This window comes from Mastigoproctus giganteus, chromosome 14 (assembly GCF_048544385.1).
Source record: "Mastigoproctus giganteus isolate SK-2022 chromosome 14, ASM4854438v1, whole genome shotgun sequence".
Taxonomy (NCBI): Eukaryota; Metazoa; Arthropoda; class Arachnida; order Uropygi; family Thelyphonidae; genus Mastigoproctus; species Mastigoproctus giganteus.
This window is the reverse complement of record NC_143588.1, coordinates 36,425,806-36,448,183: the sequence shown is the minus strand read 5'-3', so window position 1 is coordinate 36,448,183 and position 22,378 is coordinate 36,425,806. Positions and strand designations below refer to the sequence as shown.

The 22,378-nt window shown below is 41.3% G+C and overlaps 1 protein-coding gene across 1 annotated transcript in view; it reads right to left on the bottom strand.

Annotated features, from left to right (window-relative positions):
* The window catches only part of LOC150075065 (nuclear distribution protein nudE homolog 1-A-like), a 193,061-nt gene that overhangs the window by 73,046 nt on the left and 97,637 nt on the right, over positions 1-22,378 (bottom strand). The window contains exon 6 of the mRNA XM_090389075.1: positions 1,955-2,043. Within this exon, the coding sequence (XP_090245201.1) occupies positions 1,955-2,043 (89 nt within the window). The remainder of the gene's footprint in view (positions 1-1,954; positions 2,044-22,378) is intronic.

Below are 22,378 nucleotides of genomic sequence, written 5' to 3'. Positions count from 1 at the left end.
AAAAGGTGTATCTTTTTAATTTTGTGGTGATCTATAATTGATATTTACTTAGTATCACTATATAAAGAATAAAATTATATACTGTATATACATAATTTGTATTATGAAATGTAATTTTTATAATTATATTATTATAATAAATATCATATAACATATATTTTTTTAATATTATATATATATATATGCAGAGAGAGAATAGGATCTAACAGGTAGAAAATTGAGTAGGGGTGCCGCAAAATAAAATAAATTATTTAGGGTGCCGTTATTAAAAAATCTCTGTAGCCAAGTGGTCAGGAGCGGGAGTGCAGTAGCACACACTCTTTGAGTAAAAGGGGTTCAAGCCCCTGACTGCTGAATATGGTCAATCTGCCAACCCGCATTGGACCAGCGTGGCAGATTATGGTCCATTTCTCTCAGCATGAATTGTTGAGGAGGCTTCCATCCTGCAGTGGGTTGATAATGGCTGCACTTCACTTTTTTTTTTTTTTTTTTTTTTTTTTATTAAAAAAAGGTTGAAAACCACTGCTCTAGAGCCACATTACAAATAACACTATATACCTTCACTTCCAACTAACTCACATATCACACATTCTATGCTGACAGACATAACTTCAGGCTCAGCAAATGCTCTTTTTGCACTCAGGCTTCTTTTGATAAGAAGCTTGACACCACCACCCTACCTATCTTTGCTGTCTTTTCTAAATACATTACAGTGTTCTCCCAGAAAATTTTGCCAGCCAGGTAGGGAAGTGTAATACTTCACAATATTATAAAATTTTCTGTTATTTATAAATGACTCAAGCAATCCAGAGCTAAAATTAATTGCATAATTTACTGCATTATATGCTCCTATTGCACTGATCTTGATTGCATAGTATGTTCGAATTAATATTGATCAAGATCAGTGAGCAGTACCATACGGTACCGCGAAAATCGCTTAAATTTAGCCGGGCAGTCAGTTAAATTCACCAGGTCCAGGGGAGAACACTGCATTATACATTATAGATACTGTAATGGAACTCAGTAATGGCTAACAGAAATGGAATTTCTGTTAGCATTTCTGTTATGCTGATATAATAGGGCTAACAGAAATGTGGTACCACCACATTTCTGTTAGCCCTATTATATCAGCATTAGTTGTCCAAACCAGGAGTTAAAATTCAGCCATTTTGTTGCCATTACTGTAGACATAGTTAAGACTAAGTATTCTTGTACAGTTTACTATCCTGACATAACACTTGAAGTTATTTAAGCTTGTTTCCCTATCTTTCACATCCCTCTCATTTGAAACGTTGCTATGCTCAGAATATCTTGTGAACATCTGCTGCTGTTCTGGTAACAAACAAGATTTCTTGAGGTGAGTGCAAGCATTACTTTGACCCATATCAACAGATAAACGTAGATCTATATAACCCTTCTCTTCCCACTCGGCTAGCAGTTCCCTGAACCTTTTAAGGTATCCTTAATGATACTGGCGAAAATCCTTTTACCACCTTTGTTCAAATGAAAACCACCTCTGCAGAATAGATTCTTCTATCTACAAATGCAGGCTACACTGATAAAATCATCCCCCCCCCCCCCCCCCGAGTCATGCAGATTCCCTCAAGTTAATCCACAACGCTTTCATTCACAACATTTCCCTCCTATTGTGTCTGGGCAAAATTGCAGACACATACACATTCTGATAGTGAGAGTTCCTCAAGCAACAGCAGTAGTAATAGTAACTGGTTGCAACTAACCACCCCACATACTTTGTACTAGTATCCATCACAGGGAGGGAAAATTCACATAAGGAGAAAAAAGTCATAATAATAATAAATTAAATTACATAGATATTTAAGAATATATAATTAACAGAAAAAATATGACATGAAGGTATACCAGAATAAAAAAATAAAATAACTAATGAAAATCATGACATGGTGGTAACTACTCTTTATCATAAATATCTTACCCCCACTTTTTTAAGGAGATCTCCAACAATATTATAAGCAGAAGTGGGAAAAGCCAGATTTGGCGATGTACTGCTTTTCAAATGATTTCCTACCAATGAAAAAATAATAATAAAAATTTCAATTCAAGGATCAAAAAATTCTACAAATTATCATTTCAAATTTAAGTGATATAAAGTGGAAATTTTAAATATTTCTAGGTTTTTAAGTCTTAAATGAAAATTGTCAGGATAAAAGTGGGTGAGGGTGATATGTGAAAAGTAGTCTTTCTAATGAATGCTGCCTAGTGGTGAATTTCTTCCTGACTCTGAATTGACAAGATAAACTGCAAAAATACTGGATTTAAATTAAGTTTTGCAAACACTATGTTCAAAATAAATCCCAAGAAGAACCAATGGTTTCTGAGTAAATGCAATTTGATAGCTGGTTTCTGGAAAAACATCCATGATAGTTACACTATGACAAATGTGAAACTTGTTTATGTATTAGATATACAGCCAGGCCTCGCATAACGCGAGTTTGATTAACGTGTTTTTCAGTTACTGCTATTTGAAAAAATTATACCACTTTTCCCTTTACACGATGCAAATTTCCAGTTAACGCGATCTTTTTTTTTTATGCGATAGTTGAAAAAGATTTGAATCGGGCGTTAAGCTTACTGCGAGTCGGATGGGATAAACAAACATTTGCCTGCTGCCGCCTCGGTGTGTTCCATCAACCATCGGAAGAAGACGTGTTACTTGTTTGTCTCCCGCTAATAAAGTCAATGCAGATTTGCATTTAAAAATTCATATTTTTAAATGAGCCAGATGAAAATGTTAGCGCGAAGGCGATAACGGTAAAAGAACTAGATGAAATATTTTGTATCGCAGAGAACCTCAAACAAAAGGTTTGAGGTCCTCTGCGATATTTATTTCGTTGTCGGCTATCAGAAATTGATTGATGAAAAGAGAAAGTCAACACTGTTCAAATATTTCTGCAACAGTCATTTCTTCATTGTGTATTTTATGTCAGAGGTTCCCAAACTTTCTCGGTTCACGGCGCCCTTAGTGTCTCAGTAATTTTTTCTTGGCGCACCTAGACCAAAAGAAATACCTAACAGTTCTGTTTATTAAGTAGTTAGGTCCAAACAACTTAATAAGAAATGTTGAAACTGTGAACTACTTCGAGCTAATAGTTTGCGTGGTGTCCGAAAGATGTTGAGTATCGCTGTTTCCCTCGGAAATTTAAAATATTCCGTGGCGCACAGTTTGGGAACCGCTGTTTTATGCAATAAACATTTAATTCCATAATTATATTCATTATCTTTTACATGGTGTACAGTTAAAAAGTTATTTAAAAGGTATTTTTAAAATTTTTTATGGACATTCCAGAAGGTCAATGACCAATTATAATCTTTCCTATTATTATATTCGATTAACGCGTTTCCGTTTTGCGCGATGCACTCACGGGACGAATTAATCGCGTTAATCGAGGCCAGCCTGTATTCAATGAACAATGAATGTTGATATGCTTACACAATGTTTGCAGTAACATCATTTAGCAGGTACAAACATAATGAGCTGAAGGAGAACCATTTGAAGTATCCTGCATCATGGCCTCTGTTTATCTATCAGTAAACAGCGAGTTCTCTGTTTATGGATAGATGTGTTCCCAAAGTACAAACAGAAATCACATAACCTGAACAAGATTTTCCCATTCAAATGCATGTGAAATAGGAAGGATGCCTTCTATCACCACAAAAAAAATATAAATAAATAAATAACAAATATATTTAATAAATACAAAACATTAAATACAGAAAATAACTTATACGAATTATTTGATGTTTGGAGGCTTGTTTGTTTGTTTGTTTGGGGATTTATTAGGCACATCGGCAACTATGGCCATAGTGCACCATACATACACTGAGTGATCACTGAATTATGACTACCCTTATGAAAAGTGAATGTGACTTGTTGACCACATGAGGTATGAGAGGTGCAAGTTAGTCGACCTACGTAGCATAGATAAGGTGTCAGTGGTTCAGTAGGTAGTAAAATTCCGAGCATGATGGGTAAAAGGATTTATCGGACTTTGATAAAGGACAGATTGCGGGATCTAAAAAAGCTGGTGCCTCGATTTCCCAAAAGGCTGAAGTGGTGGGGTGTTTGAGAGCTGCTGTAGTTAAAGTGTACCAGGACTGGCATTAAAATGGTCAAACAATGACCTGATGGCAAAACTGCAAAGGTCAGTGAAAGGTTGAAGTTAGAGGTGAGCGCTAGTTCCAACGACTCGTACAGGCAAACAGGCTCAGCACTGTTCAAGAGTTGACTACCCAATACAATATGAGCCAACCAGGAACAATACTTGCCATGACCACTGCGTTGCACGTATGGTCTATATCAGCAGACAATCCCTACAGCATCCTCTCCTAAACAAGGTTCATCAGCATAAAAGACTTCCCTGGTGCAAAGAGCATGCAAGTTGGACATTAGAAGACTGGAAGAAGGTGTGCTGGTTGGATGAGTCACGTTATTTACTTCACACAATGGATGATTGTGTACGGATTTGACATCAACAACATGAGGCTCTTGATCCATCATACATGGTATCAAAAGTGCAGGCCGTTGGAGGCAGTTGTATGGTGTGGGGCATGTTTCACTGGCAGGAACTTGGGCCCCCTGGTGCATGTGGAACAATGTATCAGTGGTCTCCGGTATTGTCAACTGCTTGCTGACTGTGTACATCCTGCTATGTTACACTTTCTCCAGAATGGCAAATGATGATGGTGTCTTCCAAGATGACAATGCACTGAGCCATCGGGCACTTGGGCAGGATGGTTTGAGGAACACAGTTCTGACTTCCAGCATATCAATTGGCCTCCGAACTCCCCCAATATCAATCCCACTATGGAAAAGCATATCAAGTGTTTGGATACATCAATCACCTCCATACCTGCATTACACACAGCTTGGTTGGCCATAACTCCTGAATGCTTTTGACATCTTGTTGAATCAATGCAACGTTGGATAGCTGCTGTACTGAGAGCAAAAGGAGGACCTACAAAGTATTAGGTAGGTGGTCATAATTCAGTGATCACTCAGTGTATGGTAAGTATGTATGCTATTTCTTGTCAGATAGAGATAATTGCAAGAAAATAGTAACAGAAAGTTAGTTTTTAACTAACTAAAGGAGGTGGTATACTTTAATCATTTTGAGAAAGGTAAAAATGCTTGAGACATTTGTTTTATTATTCATAAGTGAAGTAAGTGTAAGCAGATCTTCTGTTGTGGATGGAGTGTAAAGATTCTGGTGTTCTCTTGTATATTTTGTGCATTCAACAAGAATATGTTTCACTGAAAACACAATATTACAGTGATGACATTGAGGGGGGTATCTTCCCTCTTAAAAGATAACCATGAGTGATGTTTGTGTGACCTATTCACAGATGAGCCAATATTACCTCCTGTTGTCAGATTGAAATGAAGCTGGAAGGCCATCACTCAAGGTTTGGCTTGATACTTTGAAGTTTATTGTTAAGTTGATTTTCCCACGGTAACTGCCATTTGCACATGCATTTTTTTCTGGATTATTGGTCTATAGTCTTGATGAGATACTTTCCACTTGTTGTCAGGTGGTAGGTGAGCCGATTTGGCAGTGTTATCCGTTAGTTCATTTCCAGCCATATGTCCTGGGACCCAGCAGAAGTATGTTTTTCCCAACTTCTGATAGGATATGCAAAGAGGTGATTATTCCTTTCACAACTGGGTGGGTGATGTTCATGGCATTTTTTAGTGCTTGACGTGCACTTAAAGAATATATGAAAATTATGCTGAGGACTCAATGTAATTCAGTGCACCTGAATTGCTATTAGTTCGGTAGAGAATATACTAACTCACATGACAACTGATAGGCTAATGTGATGTTGGAAAAACTGCGGCGATTCAAATGTGGGCATCATTCTTTGATCCATCAGTATGTACTATGACGAAGTTGGAAAACTGGTCCACTACTGCATGGTGTAGTTGCAAGAAGTTTTCTCTATGTAATGTAGATTTATTCCATTCATGTAGGTGTAAGTCGCATGAAGGTGGAGTGATGTTCCAAGAAGCAAGAGAGAATGGGAGGGTATGCGTCACATTGTCTAAGGTTAAATTTAGTTCTTCTAAGAGCAGTTTTATTCTCATATCCAAAGGACAGTTAGCAGTAGGGCAATTTTGGTATAACTTGCTGTGCTGTGATGTGTGAAAATTATCTGCCAGTTTGGGTGTTCTGGCATAGATCTAATTTTATATGCATGGCATAGTATCAGTTGTTGTCATCTGATTGAGAGAGAGAGAGAGAGGGGGGGGGTTCGTGTGCTTCAGCATATAAACTATTCTGGAATTGCCATAATTTGAATTTGTTTGGTTGAATTTGTGACTTTCTCTTCTTATGGAAGATTTCTTGATAGGAGCAGCACATTCCATAATTTTTCTCCTAACCACAGAGCTCCTGTCCATGTTGGGAAATCTTCAAATATCATAATGCAAGATTCAAGATATTGGACGGCCTCCTTTTAGTGTTCTACTGTAAGATAGCAGCATGGTGGCTGTTGCTGGCTGGTGGATGCTGATGCTGCTTCATCTTCTTTCATGGCTATTTTCTCTATCTCCAACAACTCTTCAATCCTCAATTCTACTATCTGAGATTCGAGCAAATTTTCAATTTCAATTTCTTCAACTTCATCCAACCAGTTCCTGGGTCCATCCTGGTACTATCTTTAATAGCACCACTAATGGTGTCATTCACAGTGAAGCCTTTAGATTTATGAAAATTAAGAGCACAGTTTTTTCCACACACTGTTCCTGCAATGCTGTGGAATTTTGATCCATACAGACTTCATTAACGAAAGGGCATCTTTTATAGTGAATCCTTCTGGTTGACAATTTTACAGCACACATAATATAACTAAAACATTTTAATTACACCTCAGTCCAACGGTTTCAGGACTGAAGTTGTATTAGGTGGCAAAAAAAAAAAAAAAAACTGTGATGTTGTCACTCATATCGATAGCCTGTAGATAACTTGGGGCATTATTCAGGATAATGACAATTTTAAAAGGAATTTCTTTCTGCATGCAGTATGACTTCAATTTTGGATGAAGCTCTTTGCTAAAGTAATTGCTGAAGATTATGAGTGCAATCCAGGAATATTTAGATAGTTATGGTTTTCTGAAGGACACACAGCATGGCTTTGTTAAGAGTAAATCTTGCTTATCTAACTCAGTAGGCTATTTTGATAGTTACTCATGAGCTGGATGTAGGGAAAAATTTTGACATAGTTTATTTGGATTTTAGCAAAGCATTTGACTCGGTCACTTGTGAGAGGTTACTGAATAAGCTTGAACAGGTTGCGATTACTGTTAAGATTCTAATAATTATTGCTAGGTGGTTGCAGGGCAGAGGGTTGTGAATAATGGATATTCTTCAGATTGGTGTAATGTCCCACAAGGATTGGCTCTTGGACAACATTGTTTCTCATTTTCATAAACAACATCAATGAAGGGATAGAAGGCTTGATATCAAAATATGCAGTTGACAAAGATTCGCAGAGTCGTAATAATCAGTGCCAGGCAGCGCTCATTCAGGATGACTTTAACAAACTTCAAAGATGGTCAGCGAAGCGGCAGCTAATAAATATACACTTAATGGGGTTGAATTAAAAAAGTTGAATTAATGGAGGAGGAAAAGGATCTGGGAGTTAAAATACCATCAGATATGAAGTTTACACTGAACAATGTAAACAAGCAGCAAGGAAAGCTCATGGTGCCCTATCGTTGATTTATCGAACGTTATCCTGTAAGATAGGGAGGTATAAGACAACTGTAAGATAACATTTGGAATACTCTGTTCATGTATGGATCTGAAAAAAAAAAAAAAAAGACACTGAGCTTCTTAAAAGGGTCCAAAGATGGGCAACTTGAATGTCAGATTGGCAGAGAGATGACTGTATGAGAAAAGACTCCAATTACATCAGCTACAGAGCTTGGAAACCAGGCACCTAAGAATTTACCTGATTTACAAGGCTCTGAGAGGGATTAGTAAAATGAATGATGGTGGAATTCTCACTGTTATAAGTAATTCCAGAACTAGCGGTCATAAATTCAAACAATTCTCTGATCAATGATTGCCACTATGGATTCCATCAGTGTCGTTCCACTGGTGATATTCTGGCTTATGTTACTCATTTAGGGATAAATTCAATGGAAAAGTTTGGTGAAACTCAAGCCATTTCTCTTGACATTTCAAAGGCTTTTGGTCGTGTTTGGCATAAAAGTCTTCTAAATAAGCTTCCATCCTATGATTTGCCAGCTGCTCTTTGTAATGGGGTATCAAGTTTTCTCTCTGACCGCTCACTGTGGGTGATGGTAGATGGCTCTGTCCTCTAACTTGTCCACTAATGCTGGTGTTCCCAAGGTTCAGTTCTTTCTTCCACTCTTTTCCTCTTGTACATTAATGACCTTCTTCCATTGACCGGAAATCCTATCCATATTGCTGACGATAGCACATTGCATTCCACCTTCCAGTTTGAGAAACTTTGCCCTGCTCAAACAGCTTAAACTTCGAGTATCCAGTGCCAAATCTTTAAATGCTGATCTCCAGTGGGGCAAAGATAACTTAATTTCAATCCTTCTAAAACTCAGACCTGTCTTATATCTCGCAAAAAGGATTCTTCTGCTGCTATGCTTATCTTCGATGGTGCTTCGATTTCTAGGCAAGATCTTGGGGATTACCCTGACTTCTAATCTCTCTCTGCATAAAGCACATTACAAATATTGCTTCCTCTGCATCTAATAAATTGGGTTTTCTCTTTCGCTCTCGACGTTACATTTCTTCCAAACAGTTGTTGACTCTTTAGAAATCGCAAATCCGCCCTACCATGGAATATTGTTCCCACATCTGAGGTGGTGCCCCTAAAACCTCTCTCAGGCTTCTAGATTCCAGCTGAAAAGAGGGCAGTTAGGCTAATTGGCGTCTCTCCACTCCATGTCTCATAGACTTTGTGTTTCTGTTGCACGCCTCTTCTACAGATACTTGCATGGCACTGTTCTTCTGAATTGGCTTCTATAATTCCTGCTCTCTCTTTCAAAGCAGTCCGAACTAGGGCTCACAATACCGGTCTAAATTTTAATACTGATATTTCAGTATTTTTAATTATGAAACCGGGATACTGGTATTAATACTGGTATTCCAAAAAGAATGTTTTTTTGCAATAAATTTTGAAGACAATTAAGTGCAATAAAGTAAGGAAAAAACAAGTAATTACTTGAGTTCATGTTTCAAATCAAACTTTAATTATAATAATAAATATTCTAGGAAAAATTATTAAACATACAGTTATTCTAAAAACAAAAAAATAAGCATCCATACTACCTGTCCGAATAAAGTGAGCTCTTAAGAAACTCAATAGTGTTATCGTTTAAACTGGATCTAATTTTGGTACATACTTGATTAGTAGCAGAAAACGTGCTTTTGGATTCTGTGCTGGTTGGTGTTTTGTACCGAGATAGTAGTAGATGAGTTGCAGTTTAACCACCACCTTATTCCCTCATCTTCAAAAAATCTTATTTCCTTTTTATCAAAAATATTTCCTTTTTTACTTTTTATGGCACTATATCCGTATTAGTGAAAGAAAGGATCTGATGGTTAAGCTTGGTGAGAAAACCAAATCTAAGTTGTGGGGGGGTTATTTATTTATTTATTAATTTTTATTTCCCTGTACCTTAGTATTGCCGTCAGTGGCAATACTAAGGTACATTGTTATGATTTTCATCAGCAGCTCCCCTCAAGCAGGGGAGCTGCTGTATGATTTCTCTCAATTAATAATCTAACCTCTCTATCTCCACAGCTTCAAACACTAAACTAATTCAATCTTAATCACTTCCTCATATTTCTCTTAATTACCAAGATCAATTTCTTCGCAACAGCAATCCATAAGTCACTAACTTAATACTAACAATTCCATGTAATCTCTCTTAATTTAGCAATATCAACTCAATATTAAACATTTCCTTATTTCTCGTGTTTCTTCAACTTCAACCTTACTCTAAAATAATCTCCCACTTTATCAAAATACCATTTCCAAAAAAACACAGTTCAGAGGGCTTACCTTCATTTTCTGTCACGGTGGATTCATTCCACCGTGACAGAAAATGAAGTGCGGATTCCTTCCACGGATGCGGTGATGTATGTCTCTCTCTCTCTCTCTTCTTAGCTGAACTCTGCATCTCTGCTGTATAGCTCTTCTGTCTTATTTCAGGATTTCGAGAACAGTTCTCTGTTAATACTGAAGGAAATTACCACAGCAGTAGTAGAAGCCAGGGCATTATCTGACTGGCTTGTTATTCAACTTCTGTATTAACTTCTGGCACAGAAATATGTTGGCAGAACCCTTCACTATACAGCTGGACACTCCCAGAACCTGAACCCGAACTGAACCTAGAACTACCACTGGAAGTCTGCAAACCCTCCGAACAACAACCACCTATTTTATTTATTTCCTTCTCATTTATTTATTTATTGAAGTGATTGCAAGCTAGAATCGCCCCTTGCACTATTCTATATGCAAGGTTATGTGCAAACCCTAGAAGAGTTTGCACGTATTTACGTATCTACCCCTATCTAATTTAAACCTGACCCAATCATGGAGTTAGTCTTTAAACGCACTCTTCTTCCTTTGGTGGGAAAAACAGAATATTTTTCCCACACAACGAAATGCTTTCATCTTTTACCTCAAGATCACTTGTTCACAATATCTTTGAACCCATACTGACACCTTTTCCCAAAATGCACTAATTGCAGGGGCTCACATCTGGTGAGTATGGGCTTGACACACCCAGGTTCCTCAGCTGGATATCATAATTCTTCTCTTTCTTAATGATTCTCTTCTACTTCTCTCTCTCTCTCAGGGTAATTCAGATTGGTTGGTGCAGCATAAGCATCAGGCTTCCCTGCACCACATGGCTAATAACAATAATAATAATCGATCCAATAGTGACAAACTTCCTAGGTGCAACAATGGCAAAATGGAGTACCGCCATTAAGGTCGAGAACATCACAACCAGGCCAATCCCCGTCAGAGAAGGAGATGTTCAGGGAGATGTTCTGAGCCCACTGTGGTTCTGTCTAGCACTCAACCAGCTATCCACCATGCTTAAAGGCAGCAAGTATAGATATAACCTCAATGAAGGATGAAAAAATCTGCATACCCTCACCCACCTGATATACATGGATGACATCAAGCTCTACGCAGTAACAGAGAAGAAAATACAGCAACTACTCCAGATCACCGAAGAATTCAGCAAGCACATCAGGATGGAATTTGGTCTAGACAAATGCAAGACCCACACACTGCACCAGGGAAAATTAGTCGACCGAGGTTACCAGCTGCTGACTGGTAAAGAGATCAAAGCTATGGCAGGAGAGACCTACAAATACCTAGGGTTGATGCAGGCTCTGCAGTTACAGCACAAGGAAATCAAGAAGTGCCTGACCGAAAAATATCATCAAAGACTCAGAAGCCTGCTGAAAGCAAAACTGAACAGAGGGAACACAGTTAAAGCCATAAACACCTATGCAGCTCCAGTTTGTTTTTTTTTTAAGGAGCATTAGCAACTAAGGCCATATTGTTCCAGGACATGCGTGGTCATTCCCTGACCTTTCCACATCCTCCGTATTTGGTGGTGACAGGCTCGAACCCCAGTCTAATCAAGAAGCGTGTGCTATGCACTGCTCCTTCCCACCTGGCTACAGAGGTGCCTGCAGCTCCAGTACTAACATACACCTTTGGGGTCATAGATTGGACTAACACTGAGCTAGAGGAGATCATGCGAAAGACAAGGACAATGATGACCAAGAGCTGCCAACACCACCTGAAGTCAGCAGTGGAGAGACTAACAATAGCTTGGAAAGAGGGAGGAATGGGCCTGATAGACCTGATAGAACAACAGAAAACAGCGATAGTTAACCTGAAGGATTACTTCGAGAATAACACAGCACCACTCCACCATGCCATAAAGAAGATAGATAAGTGGTATACCCCACTCAACCTAAGCAGGGAACCACCTCCTGCTCAGATGGAACAAGAAACAAAGCTAGAAAGATGGGCAAAGAAGACACTCCATGGCAGACACTGCAATAACCTCCATCAACATCACATTGATAACACTGCTTCCAATGCATGGCTCACAAGTGGAACGCTCTTCCCCAAGACTGAAGGATTCATGCTGGCCATCCAAGAACAGGTAATCAACACCAGAAACTATAGAAAACACATTGTAAACAAGCCTGGAACATCAGATGACACATTTCGACGATGACACCTGGCCTCAGAACCATCCAACACATCACTGCACGGTGCAAGGTGATCACCCAGACTGAGTATACTCATAGACATGACCAGACAAGATAATACATCAGAAGTGAGGAAACCAAAGAAACCAGTTGACCAAAGGAAGTGTACCATACTAGAAGTACGAACCCTAGGCAGTACTAGAAACCCCAACACACAAGCTATACTGGGACTACGCCATAATAACAGATAAGACCATCCCACAACAGACTGGACATAACCCTTGTGGACAAGATGGAAAAGGCTAACTACCTGATTGACATAGCAGTGCCCAACACTAGCAATGTCCAGAAAACCCATGAGAAAAAATTAGGAAGAACACAAACCTGAGACATGAGGTCAAGGAGATATGGCATATGCAAGAAGTAGCAACCATCCCAATCATCGTGTCAACCACTGGTATGGTACCAAAGACTCTACACAGCAGCAATAGGTCTCCCAGAGAACACCTACAAGAAACTCCAGAAAGTCACAATCCTGAACACCTGTAGGATAGTCAGAGTTCCTCGACCAACAGTAACACCAGTTACAACCACCCTGTGTAGTTGGTAGCAGTACCCATCAAGGAGTGGAATCGCCCAATCAGGGAGAAATAATATAATAATAATAATGCTTCCTGCGCAACTGCACTAGTGACACCCAGGAAGGGAGAAAACGCCAACGCATGAAGCGGAGCATCGAAATGAATACGTATATCATGCAAGCATACTATAAAATAACAAAGCTGGAGATGAATATGGCAACTTACAGGGAGAGACTACATACCAGGTGGCTGGAACGATTCCCCGATATTCAGGTCACCGAACAGCGAATAAGGGAAAATCGTCACGAAGAACCTGATAGCTCCTGCAATCTTGGAAAAAATCAAGCAGAATGTGAGCGACCAACTACAAAGGATAAAGAATACGGAACCAGAGGAGGAAGAACATACCACCACCGAACTAGAGGAGGAAGACCAAGAAGAAATACAACCCACAGCAGCTGAAGTGGAAAGAGAGAGACGAGGTCATGATATCCAGAATAGAGGATGAGTGAAAGAAGACCCTAACAGAATTCGGAGGAATGGACCCCACAAAGATTCACGTGATACCGAAGCAGAGGCCGAACAGAACCTTGTGGAGAGTCACAGACCACCTCATTCGGCACATAATACTACATTACCTCAACAGCAATGGTGCAACACTGGAGGCCATCCACACAGTCGTGTATTGTGCTGCGGTAGCAGCCATGAGGATTAATGGAAGAGACGCGAGACAAGCAGCAGAAGAACTGAAAACAAAAGGAACCACCAGCTTGGGAAAGAAGACTTCAGCAGCAGATAGAAGAATTACGAGTCAAGATAGGCCAACTGATCCAGTACCAATTGACCCACCTAGATAGAACTAGAATGCAAGAAAACCAAAGACGTACAAGAAATGAGAGGGTGGGAGGTTCAGAAAGAAGTAAAACAGATGATCAAGAACTCTCACAACTGACGAAATAGATAACATCCAGGAATAGATAACATCCACAACTACTGGTACAAGAAGCTCACTTGCACACACACACACAACCACCTGGCAGAGCAGTTCACCTGAATGATGAGGCACCCAGAGACAACCCCGAAGTTTCTCACTCAAGCACATATCTGAAGCCTAAAGACAAAGATACAAGAAACCCAGCGAAATATAAGCTAATCACCTGCCTCCCAACAATGTACAAGATCCTGACCAGCAGCATAACCAGGAAGGTATTAGACCACTTGGAGAGCCAGAACATAATGGCCGAAGAGCAGAAAGGATGCAAGCGACTGAGCAAAGGATGCAAGGAGCAATTAACAATAGATGCTGTGGTTATGGAGCAAGCCTACAAGAAGCTTGTTTGTTTGTTTGTTATTTGGTTTTTAGGAGCATTAGCAACTAAGGCCATATTGCTCTGGGGGTATGCGGTGGTCATTCCCTGACTTTTCCTCACCCTCCGTATTTGGTGATCACGGGCTCGAACCCCGGTCTAATCAAGAAGCGTGTGCTACACACTGCTGCTCCTGCCCACCTGGCTCTCCACCTACAAGAAGCACTGCAACCAGTACACAGCCTACATCGATTACTGCAAGGCCTTCGACTCCATGCCTCATAGTTGGCTAATAGAGGCACTAAACATCTACAAAGTCAATCCGATAGTGACTAACTTCCTAGGAGAAACAATGACGAAATGGAGTACCACCATTAAGATTGAAAACATCACAACCAGTTCCCATCAGGAGAGGAATCTTTTAGGGAGATGCCCTGAGCCCATTGTGGCTCTGTCTAGCACTTAACCCGCTATCCACCATGCTCAACAGTAGCAAGTGCGGATATAACCTCAAAGAAGGAAGGAAGAACCTGTACACCCTCACCCGCCTGATGTACATGGATAACATCGAGCTCTACGCGGGAACTGAGAAGCACCTACAGCAACTACTCCAGATCACTGAAGAATTCAGCAATGATATTAGGGTGGAATTTGGTCTAGATAAATGCAAGACCCATGGATTGCACCAGGAAAAATTAGTCAACTGAAACTACCAGCTGCAGACTAATAAAGAGATCAAAGCCATGGCAGAGGGAGAGACCTACAAATAGTTGGGAATGATGCAGGCTCAGCAGTTACAGCACAAGGGAATTAAGGGCTGTCTGACCAAAAAATACCACTCAGAAGCCAGCTTTTTTTTTTTTTTTTTCTTTTTGGTAGTTGTTGGTGTATAGGCTTCTGTGGCCATAATGCACCTCCCAAGGTTTCTGCAGTACTTTGATCCAAGCCCGAGGCAGGAATCGAACTCGCGACCTTTGGGTTGCCAGGCAGGCACTTTACCCACCCGGCTAGCCCAGTCGGCCAGAAGCCAGATGAAAACAAAGCTGAACAGAGGGAACACAGTTAAAGCCATAAACACCTATGCAGTCCCAGTTCTAACATACTCCTTCGGGGTCATAGATTGGACTAACACCGAGCTGGAGGATATCATGAGAAAGGCAAGGACAACGATGACCAAGAGCCGCCAACACCACCCGTAATCTGCCGTGGAGACTGAAAATTGCCCGGGAAGGAGGAAGGAGCCTGATAGACTTCATTGAGCAATACAAGTGATAGTTAACCTGAAGGATTACTTCCAGAAACACACAGCAGCACTCCATAAGAAAGATCGACAAGCGGAATACCCCACTCAACCTAAGCGAGGAGTGCCGCCCTCCAAGCTAGAAACTAAGCCAGAAAGATGGAAGACACTCCATGGCAGACATTACAATGATCTCCATACATAGAACCAGGTCCAGGTCCATTTGGTACTGGAAATGCAGGATCAATAAGTCCAGGTCCATACAGAAATCAAATATCTCGGAATCATCATTGACAAAAATCTGTCTTTTCAACCCCATCTAAAGTACATTAAACAAAAGATACGGAAATATTCTGCATTGGTTGCAAGAGTGACCAGGAGGGACTGGGGGCTAAACAAGCGGACCCTGTCCCTCTACTACAAATCTACCTTCATCCCGGTCATCACATATGCTTCACCAGTTTGGTACAAAAAGGTAACCACAGTGGTAAATAGAAGAACCTTGGACAGCATCCAGCGGTCAATAATTCTGACAATCACACGAGCTGTCTCCACAATCAGCACACACGCACTCCAGATTCTGGCCGGAGTCCTCCCGCTGGACATGGAAATCATCAGATGCGCCCTGACATATAATATGGCAAAAGAAATACCATGCACTATCCTGAACTTCATGTTGGATCTCGCCAACAACAGGAAACTTGAAAAAACCAGACTTCTCGACCACCTCCGACAGGAATGGCAGGATCGGTGGACAGAATCCACTAAAGGTGAAATCACCAAGAAGTTCCTCCCTAGTGTTAAGTCTTTCCAAAACCCCCGAGTTGGTTTCAACAAGGGCTCCACGTCACCTTTCTGCTCACAGGGCACGGGCCATTTAATGCAAAACTATCTAGCTTCCGAATCACTGAGGATCCCCGTTGCCTCTGTGGCCACGAGGAGACATGGCAACATCTCATGTATGACTGCGACCAGTATGAGGACCTGCGATGCAGGCTCACCACTGCTATCACCTACTTCCCGCAGAACATGGAACAGCATCTTCTCGACTCGGAACAAGAATACAAAGCCCTTACCATTTTTGCACAGAAACTCTTTGCTAGAAGGCGAGCACTTATAGCAAACCACCATGCACAGCACCCAGAAGCTGATGATGAATCCCAAAACCAGGACTAGAGAAAACCGGAATACACAAGAAAACTGTACCAAATAACCCACGAACATGACCATCATTTAGCCTTGTTCACGAGGGAACTGACAACCAGGAAGACCTACGTCTGAACCAGAGACAACCTGACACAGGACTTGATTCGTGTATGACCCTGCGACTGGGATTTGACTCCCACATTGAAAAAGAACACCAAAGAAGATCCAGTTCAGATCGCTTGGACCCGCACGTGCTCACAACTGTCAATGCCTGATGGCGATCAGTACCGGGCTCCCTTGCCTGGTACCTTTACTCCCTTTCCCCTGGTGGGGAGGAGGAGGAGGAGGAGACAGTCTTGTCTCCTCCCACCTCTGCCAACCCTGATTCTTCTCCTGGTGGGGCTTGGGCCTGCCTCACTGAAAATCCTGGGGTTGTCTTCTCTATCGTCCCCATACTTCTGTCTTTTCCCCCCAGCCTTCAGTCTCCCCCCCACTCTGCCTAATACGCCAGCATATAACCCCACACAAACTGCAAAAACTTAACTTCGTCCAAATTAAATCGCATACACCTCAATTAGCTTTTCTAATTCCAGCACTCACCCCTACCGAGTTTTTTTTTTTTTTGGCCCTAGCCACTGAAATCTCAGGAAACTAGGTGGCAGGGCCTGCCAGAGTAAAATTTCATTCTGTGTACCTGGTCTGCCTCCACAAGGCCAAGTGTGGACAACGTTGGGCCTCAGTAGGGGTCCAGCGGCTAAACGGCCAGATGAACAACGATACACAACACTACACATATACAAAATCCACATACTTTTAAATCTCTGGCCTTCCCAGTGAACTGGTACACCTACAATGAAAGCAACGCGGAGATGGGAGAAATCCCTGGTGCCGTTAGACATCAATACACTTTACTTTACACACTTTACACACACAGTGCAGTCAATGCAAAGCCATTTGTTGATTAGTTGCTTGTGGGACCCACGTCCCATCCATGGATATTTGGAAGAGTAGGAATTATTCGCCACTGGGGCGAATTCCGTTGTTGTTTGGGAGAATGGAGCTGTCAACCAGGATGCAAGTCCAAATCGTATATTGTGCATGGAGGCTATGCTTGCTCTTTTGTTTGGAGGTTGCACTTGGGAGCCATGTCCCGTCCATGAGTCAATTTGCGGTGAAAAGGAATTGAGTGTGGTTGTTGTGAGTTCCAGTTCTGCCATGATGTCCAGTGTTATCCACTGGGGTAGAATTGGAAGGTTCTCCCCCATATTCTTCCTGTGACACATGTTCCGTTGGTTATAATTGGTGATGAGTTGGGATATTTTATGATCCTAACCCAGTAGTCTGGTATTGATGGAATTACAAGTTTCCACTTGATTATGGAGGTTTCAGGTTCGGGGTGCATGGAGTACTACATTTGTCCTTGTTGTTCCTGGTTTGTAGGCAGTGTAAGGGTTAGTTGTCTAGTGTATAGGATCTGAGCAAATTCAGTTAAGGCTTTGTAGGTTGTCCCATCCTCCAGCAGGGCACGTAGGTCGTCATACAGTTCACACTCATGCATCTGGTGATCCCAGGTCTCGTGGGAGCCACAGGCATATGAAGGGTTGTTTGTGATTCCAAGGAGATGAAGCTTGTGATGGATTGCTCTGTGTCCTGTAAGGAGGTAGGTGACATGCAGTTCAGGGAAAAACCATGTCTGAAATTTTGGGTACACTTGTTCCAGATTTGGAAGGAACTTTTGCTTGATTTCTCCCTTGTCAGAGTTTGTCAGCGCTGTTGTGAGATTGATCACAGGTAGATTTGAAGCTTGTTCGGATACTTTTTTTTTTTTTTTTTTTATGTGAACCCCAAACATGAGAGGTATTAGAACCTATAGTACTTAGTACCGTGCTTGGGTTTGAGGTTGAGAAGACGAAAGAAGATATTTGTTGACATTGGACTTGAACTTCTGTAGATTGTAATTTTCAGGAAATACGTATGAAGGAAGGTTGCTCCAGAAAACGGCAGTTGAATGAATAAATGAGGAAGATGAAAAGTTGGTTCTGTGGGTTTGAAGTTGGACAGTAAATGGATGTTGGCTGGTGGCGGCACGTGTTCGGACTCTTTTGAAAGAGAGAGCGGGAATTATAGAAGCCAATTCAGAAGAACAGTGCCCATGGAAGTATCTGTAAAAGAGGCATGCAGCAGAAACAGTGCGTCTATGAGAAAGCGAGTGGAGAGACTGTTAGAGATGAGTCATTAATTAACTTAACTGCCCTCTTCTGAATGGAATCAAGAAGCCTGAGAGAGGTTTTGGGGGCACCACCCCAAATGTGGGAACAATATTCCATGGCAGGGCGGATTTGCGATTTATACAGAGTGAGCAGCTGTTTGGAAGAAAAGTAACGCCGAGAGCGAAAGAGAAAACCAAGTTTTTTAGATGCAGAGGAAGCAATATTTGTAATGTGCTTGTGCCAAGAGAGATTAGAAGTCAGGGTAATCCCCAAAAGAGATATATCCTTTTGCCTAGAAATTGGAGTGTCACTAAAGATAAGCATAGGAGCAGAAGAATCCTTTTTTGTGAGATATAAGACAAGACTGAGTTTTAGAAGGGTTGAAATCAACTAAGTTGTCTTTGCCCCACTGGAGAATTACCCGAAGATTGGCATTTAAGGAATTGGTAGCAGATTTTCGAGAAATTGAAGCTGATTGAGCAGGACAAGATTTCTCAAAACGGAAAGTTGAATGCAATGTGCTATCATCGGCAAAACTATGGATAGGATTTCCAGTCAATGGAAGAAGGTCATTGATATACAAGAGGAAAAGAGTGGGGGAAAGAACTGAACCTTGGGGGGCACCAGCATTAGCGGAGAAGTTAGAAGACAGAGAGCCATCTACCATCACCCTCAGTGAGCGATCAGAGAGAAAACTGGATAACCAATTACTAAAAACAGTTGGCAAACCATAAGATGGAAGCTTGTTTAGAAGACTTTTATGCCAAACACGATCAAAAGCCTTTGAGATGTCAAGAGCAACTACTTGTGTTTCACCGAACCTTTCCATTGAAGTAGTCCATAAATGGGTAACATAAGCCAGGATATCACCAGTGGATCGACACTGACGGAATCCATACTGGTGATCGTTGATCAGACGGAAGGTTTCTAGGTAGTTTAAGAGTTGGCGGTTAATTGATTTCTCCATTACTTTAGAAAGAGTAGAAGTAATTGCAATGGGACGATAATTGGATGGGAGGGATTTGTCACCCTTTTTAGGAACTGGCTGGATATGAGCAAATTTCCAAGCAGAAGGAAAAACACCTTTGGAATAAGAAAGTGAAAAAAGGCGGCAAAGAATAGGAGTAAGTTCAGGAGCACAGATTTTGATAACAAGTGGAGAAATACCATCAGGACCTGGAGCTTTCTTAGCATCAAGATTCATCAAAATTCTTCTGATATCCTTTTGACGGAAGACCACAGGAGGTGTTGGGAATGGTGGGAGGTGTTTTACCAAGTTCATTAATACATGAGCTGGAAGAAAAATGGGATGCTAGCAGGTCAGCTTTATCCTTGGCTGAAGTGACAACAGAACCATCTGGTTTGGACAGAGGTGGAAGCAGAGATAGGCAAAAGTTGCGGCCAATAGCTTTGGCAAGAGTCCAGAATGCTCGGCTACCATTAGGGCAAGAAGCAAGTTTTCTACTCTTAGCCTGTTCAAACTCTAGTTTGGACTGATTAATAACTGCTTTACAATTGTTGCGAGCTTTGGTGTAGGTAGAAAATGAAACTGAAGAATTAGAAACAAGCCAATTACGATATGCAACATTCTTCTCTTGAACAGCCTTATCACATTTATTGGAAAACCAAGGTTTAGATAAAGGACGAGATTTTAAAGTGGAGTGTGGGATAAAGGATTCCATTCCTGCAAGAATAATTTCACTGACACGATCTGAGCAAACATTGACATCAGAAGTTTTGAAACAGTAATCCGACCAAGGAAAAGAAGAAAAGAAGTCTCGCAGGTCATCCCATTTTGCATTCTTGTAATGCCAAACAACACGAGGTTGGGAAAAGCCATGAGATAAAGGTTCCATTGGAGAAGAGACAATCACCAAGTTGTGATCTGAAGTGCCTAAAGGACCTCTCACTTCGACCGTGTACTTAGAAGGGTTGTGTGTGAGAAAAAGATCAAGCGTATTGGCTGTATGATTCGGATTGTCCGGTATTCTTGTAGGTAAATGAACAATCTGTGCTAGGTCATTAGTAATTGCAAAAGCCTCAGCATCTCGACCTGCTGGGTCGGTGTGACTAGAAAATGGAAGCCAGCTGGAGTTGTGAACATTAAAAGCACCAAGGAAAATTACCTCACTGTTAGGAAAGTTGGACTGGAGAAAGTCAAGTTGCAACGAGAGGAAGTCAAAGAGCTCCAAGTGATTAGTGGAGATGGGAGAACGGTAGAGACAACAGATGAATTTGACACAATGAGGTAGAGAGATTTTAAGCCAGAGAAGATCAAAGAGCGGAGATTCCAAATTGCCAAGTCTCTGACAGGGAATATCAGAACGGACATATGCACAAGTACCACCTTTGAGGCAAAAGGAATCATACAGCGAATAATTTGGGCATCTGAGATGAGCAGTAGTTGAATCAACCGATAAGTGAGATTCTGTCAGAAAAAGTACATGTGGTTTGGCAGACTGCAAGTGGAAATGGAGATCATTGAGATTAGAATCGAGACCACGTATATTTGTGAAATGAATTAGGAAGTCCTTGGGAGGTTTAGATCTTTTCACAGATAAGCTTGTTCTATTAGTTTGACAATTCATGGTGTATTCGATAGTAAGAAAAAGTGGGTGGGACATGCTGTATGAAGTAATGAAATTTTTGGATATGGCGTACATGTGGTAAGAATATACCCAGATCCTTGACATAACGTGGCCTCGACAATGCTCCCCGCATACACACTACTCGGACTCCCTCCAGTCACTATCTGGCAGAGTAGGGTAGCAAGATTATACACTAGCTGATCCGGAAGCCTCCTAGAGAGTTACCAATAGGTTCGGTCCGGTGTACTAACTAGCGGCCGGCCTGCGAAAACCGTTTTAGAGCTGTACTCTCGAAATGTAAGGAATATTGGATCTCGCCACGACGTTCATCATAACCTCAAAAGTCATCAATCATACTGCATGATGGAAGAGATAGGGAAGGGTTGACCGGAACTTAGCTCTAGAGACTAAACATGGGTTCCACCACTTCAAGCCTCCAATAAGCAAAGTGGTGGTATTTCACCGGTTGATGAGAGTCATCTACCACCTAGTACTGCCTGGTAACATAGAGGGACGGCATTCCTCCATGTGGTGTGAGCGCCACACCTCGACCCCTGCTTATGTTGGTTCACACCTGGGTGGTCACCCACCATGTGCTTGTGCATGGAGGTTATACCCAGGATTACTAACAGTCCCACCATCATGAAGGTGCAAGCAGAGGCTTTGGCTGTCACAGACCGTCCGGACTTCGCCGAAATTGGGTCCACTTGACTTGAGTGTCACCCGAATATCAGTTCCATCAGCGTTTTAGACTCCCAGGTAGCAAGTACAGCTTGTCTGGCTTATCTGAGAGAATGTCTGTGACAACCTCAAGGACTTAAGAACCTGAGGGGGACCTAGATTCAAATTGAGGAGAGACAATTGTAGAATAGATATGTGGAAGTTTTCCTTTAGCCAGCAGACCGTTGATTGCTGGAATAGACTGCCATCTGTTGTTGTGGTAGTTGATAGCTTAAATAAATTTAAGGCTGAACTAGACAAAGATTTGCAGTGACCAGATGGGTGAAATGGGAAGGTTTTTTTTTTTTTTTTTTGGCC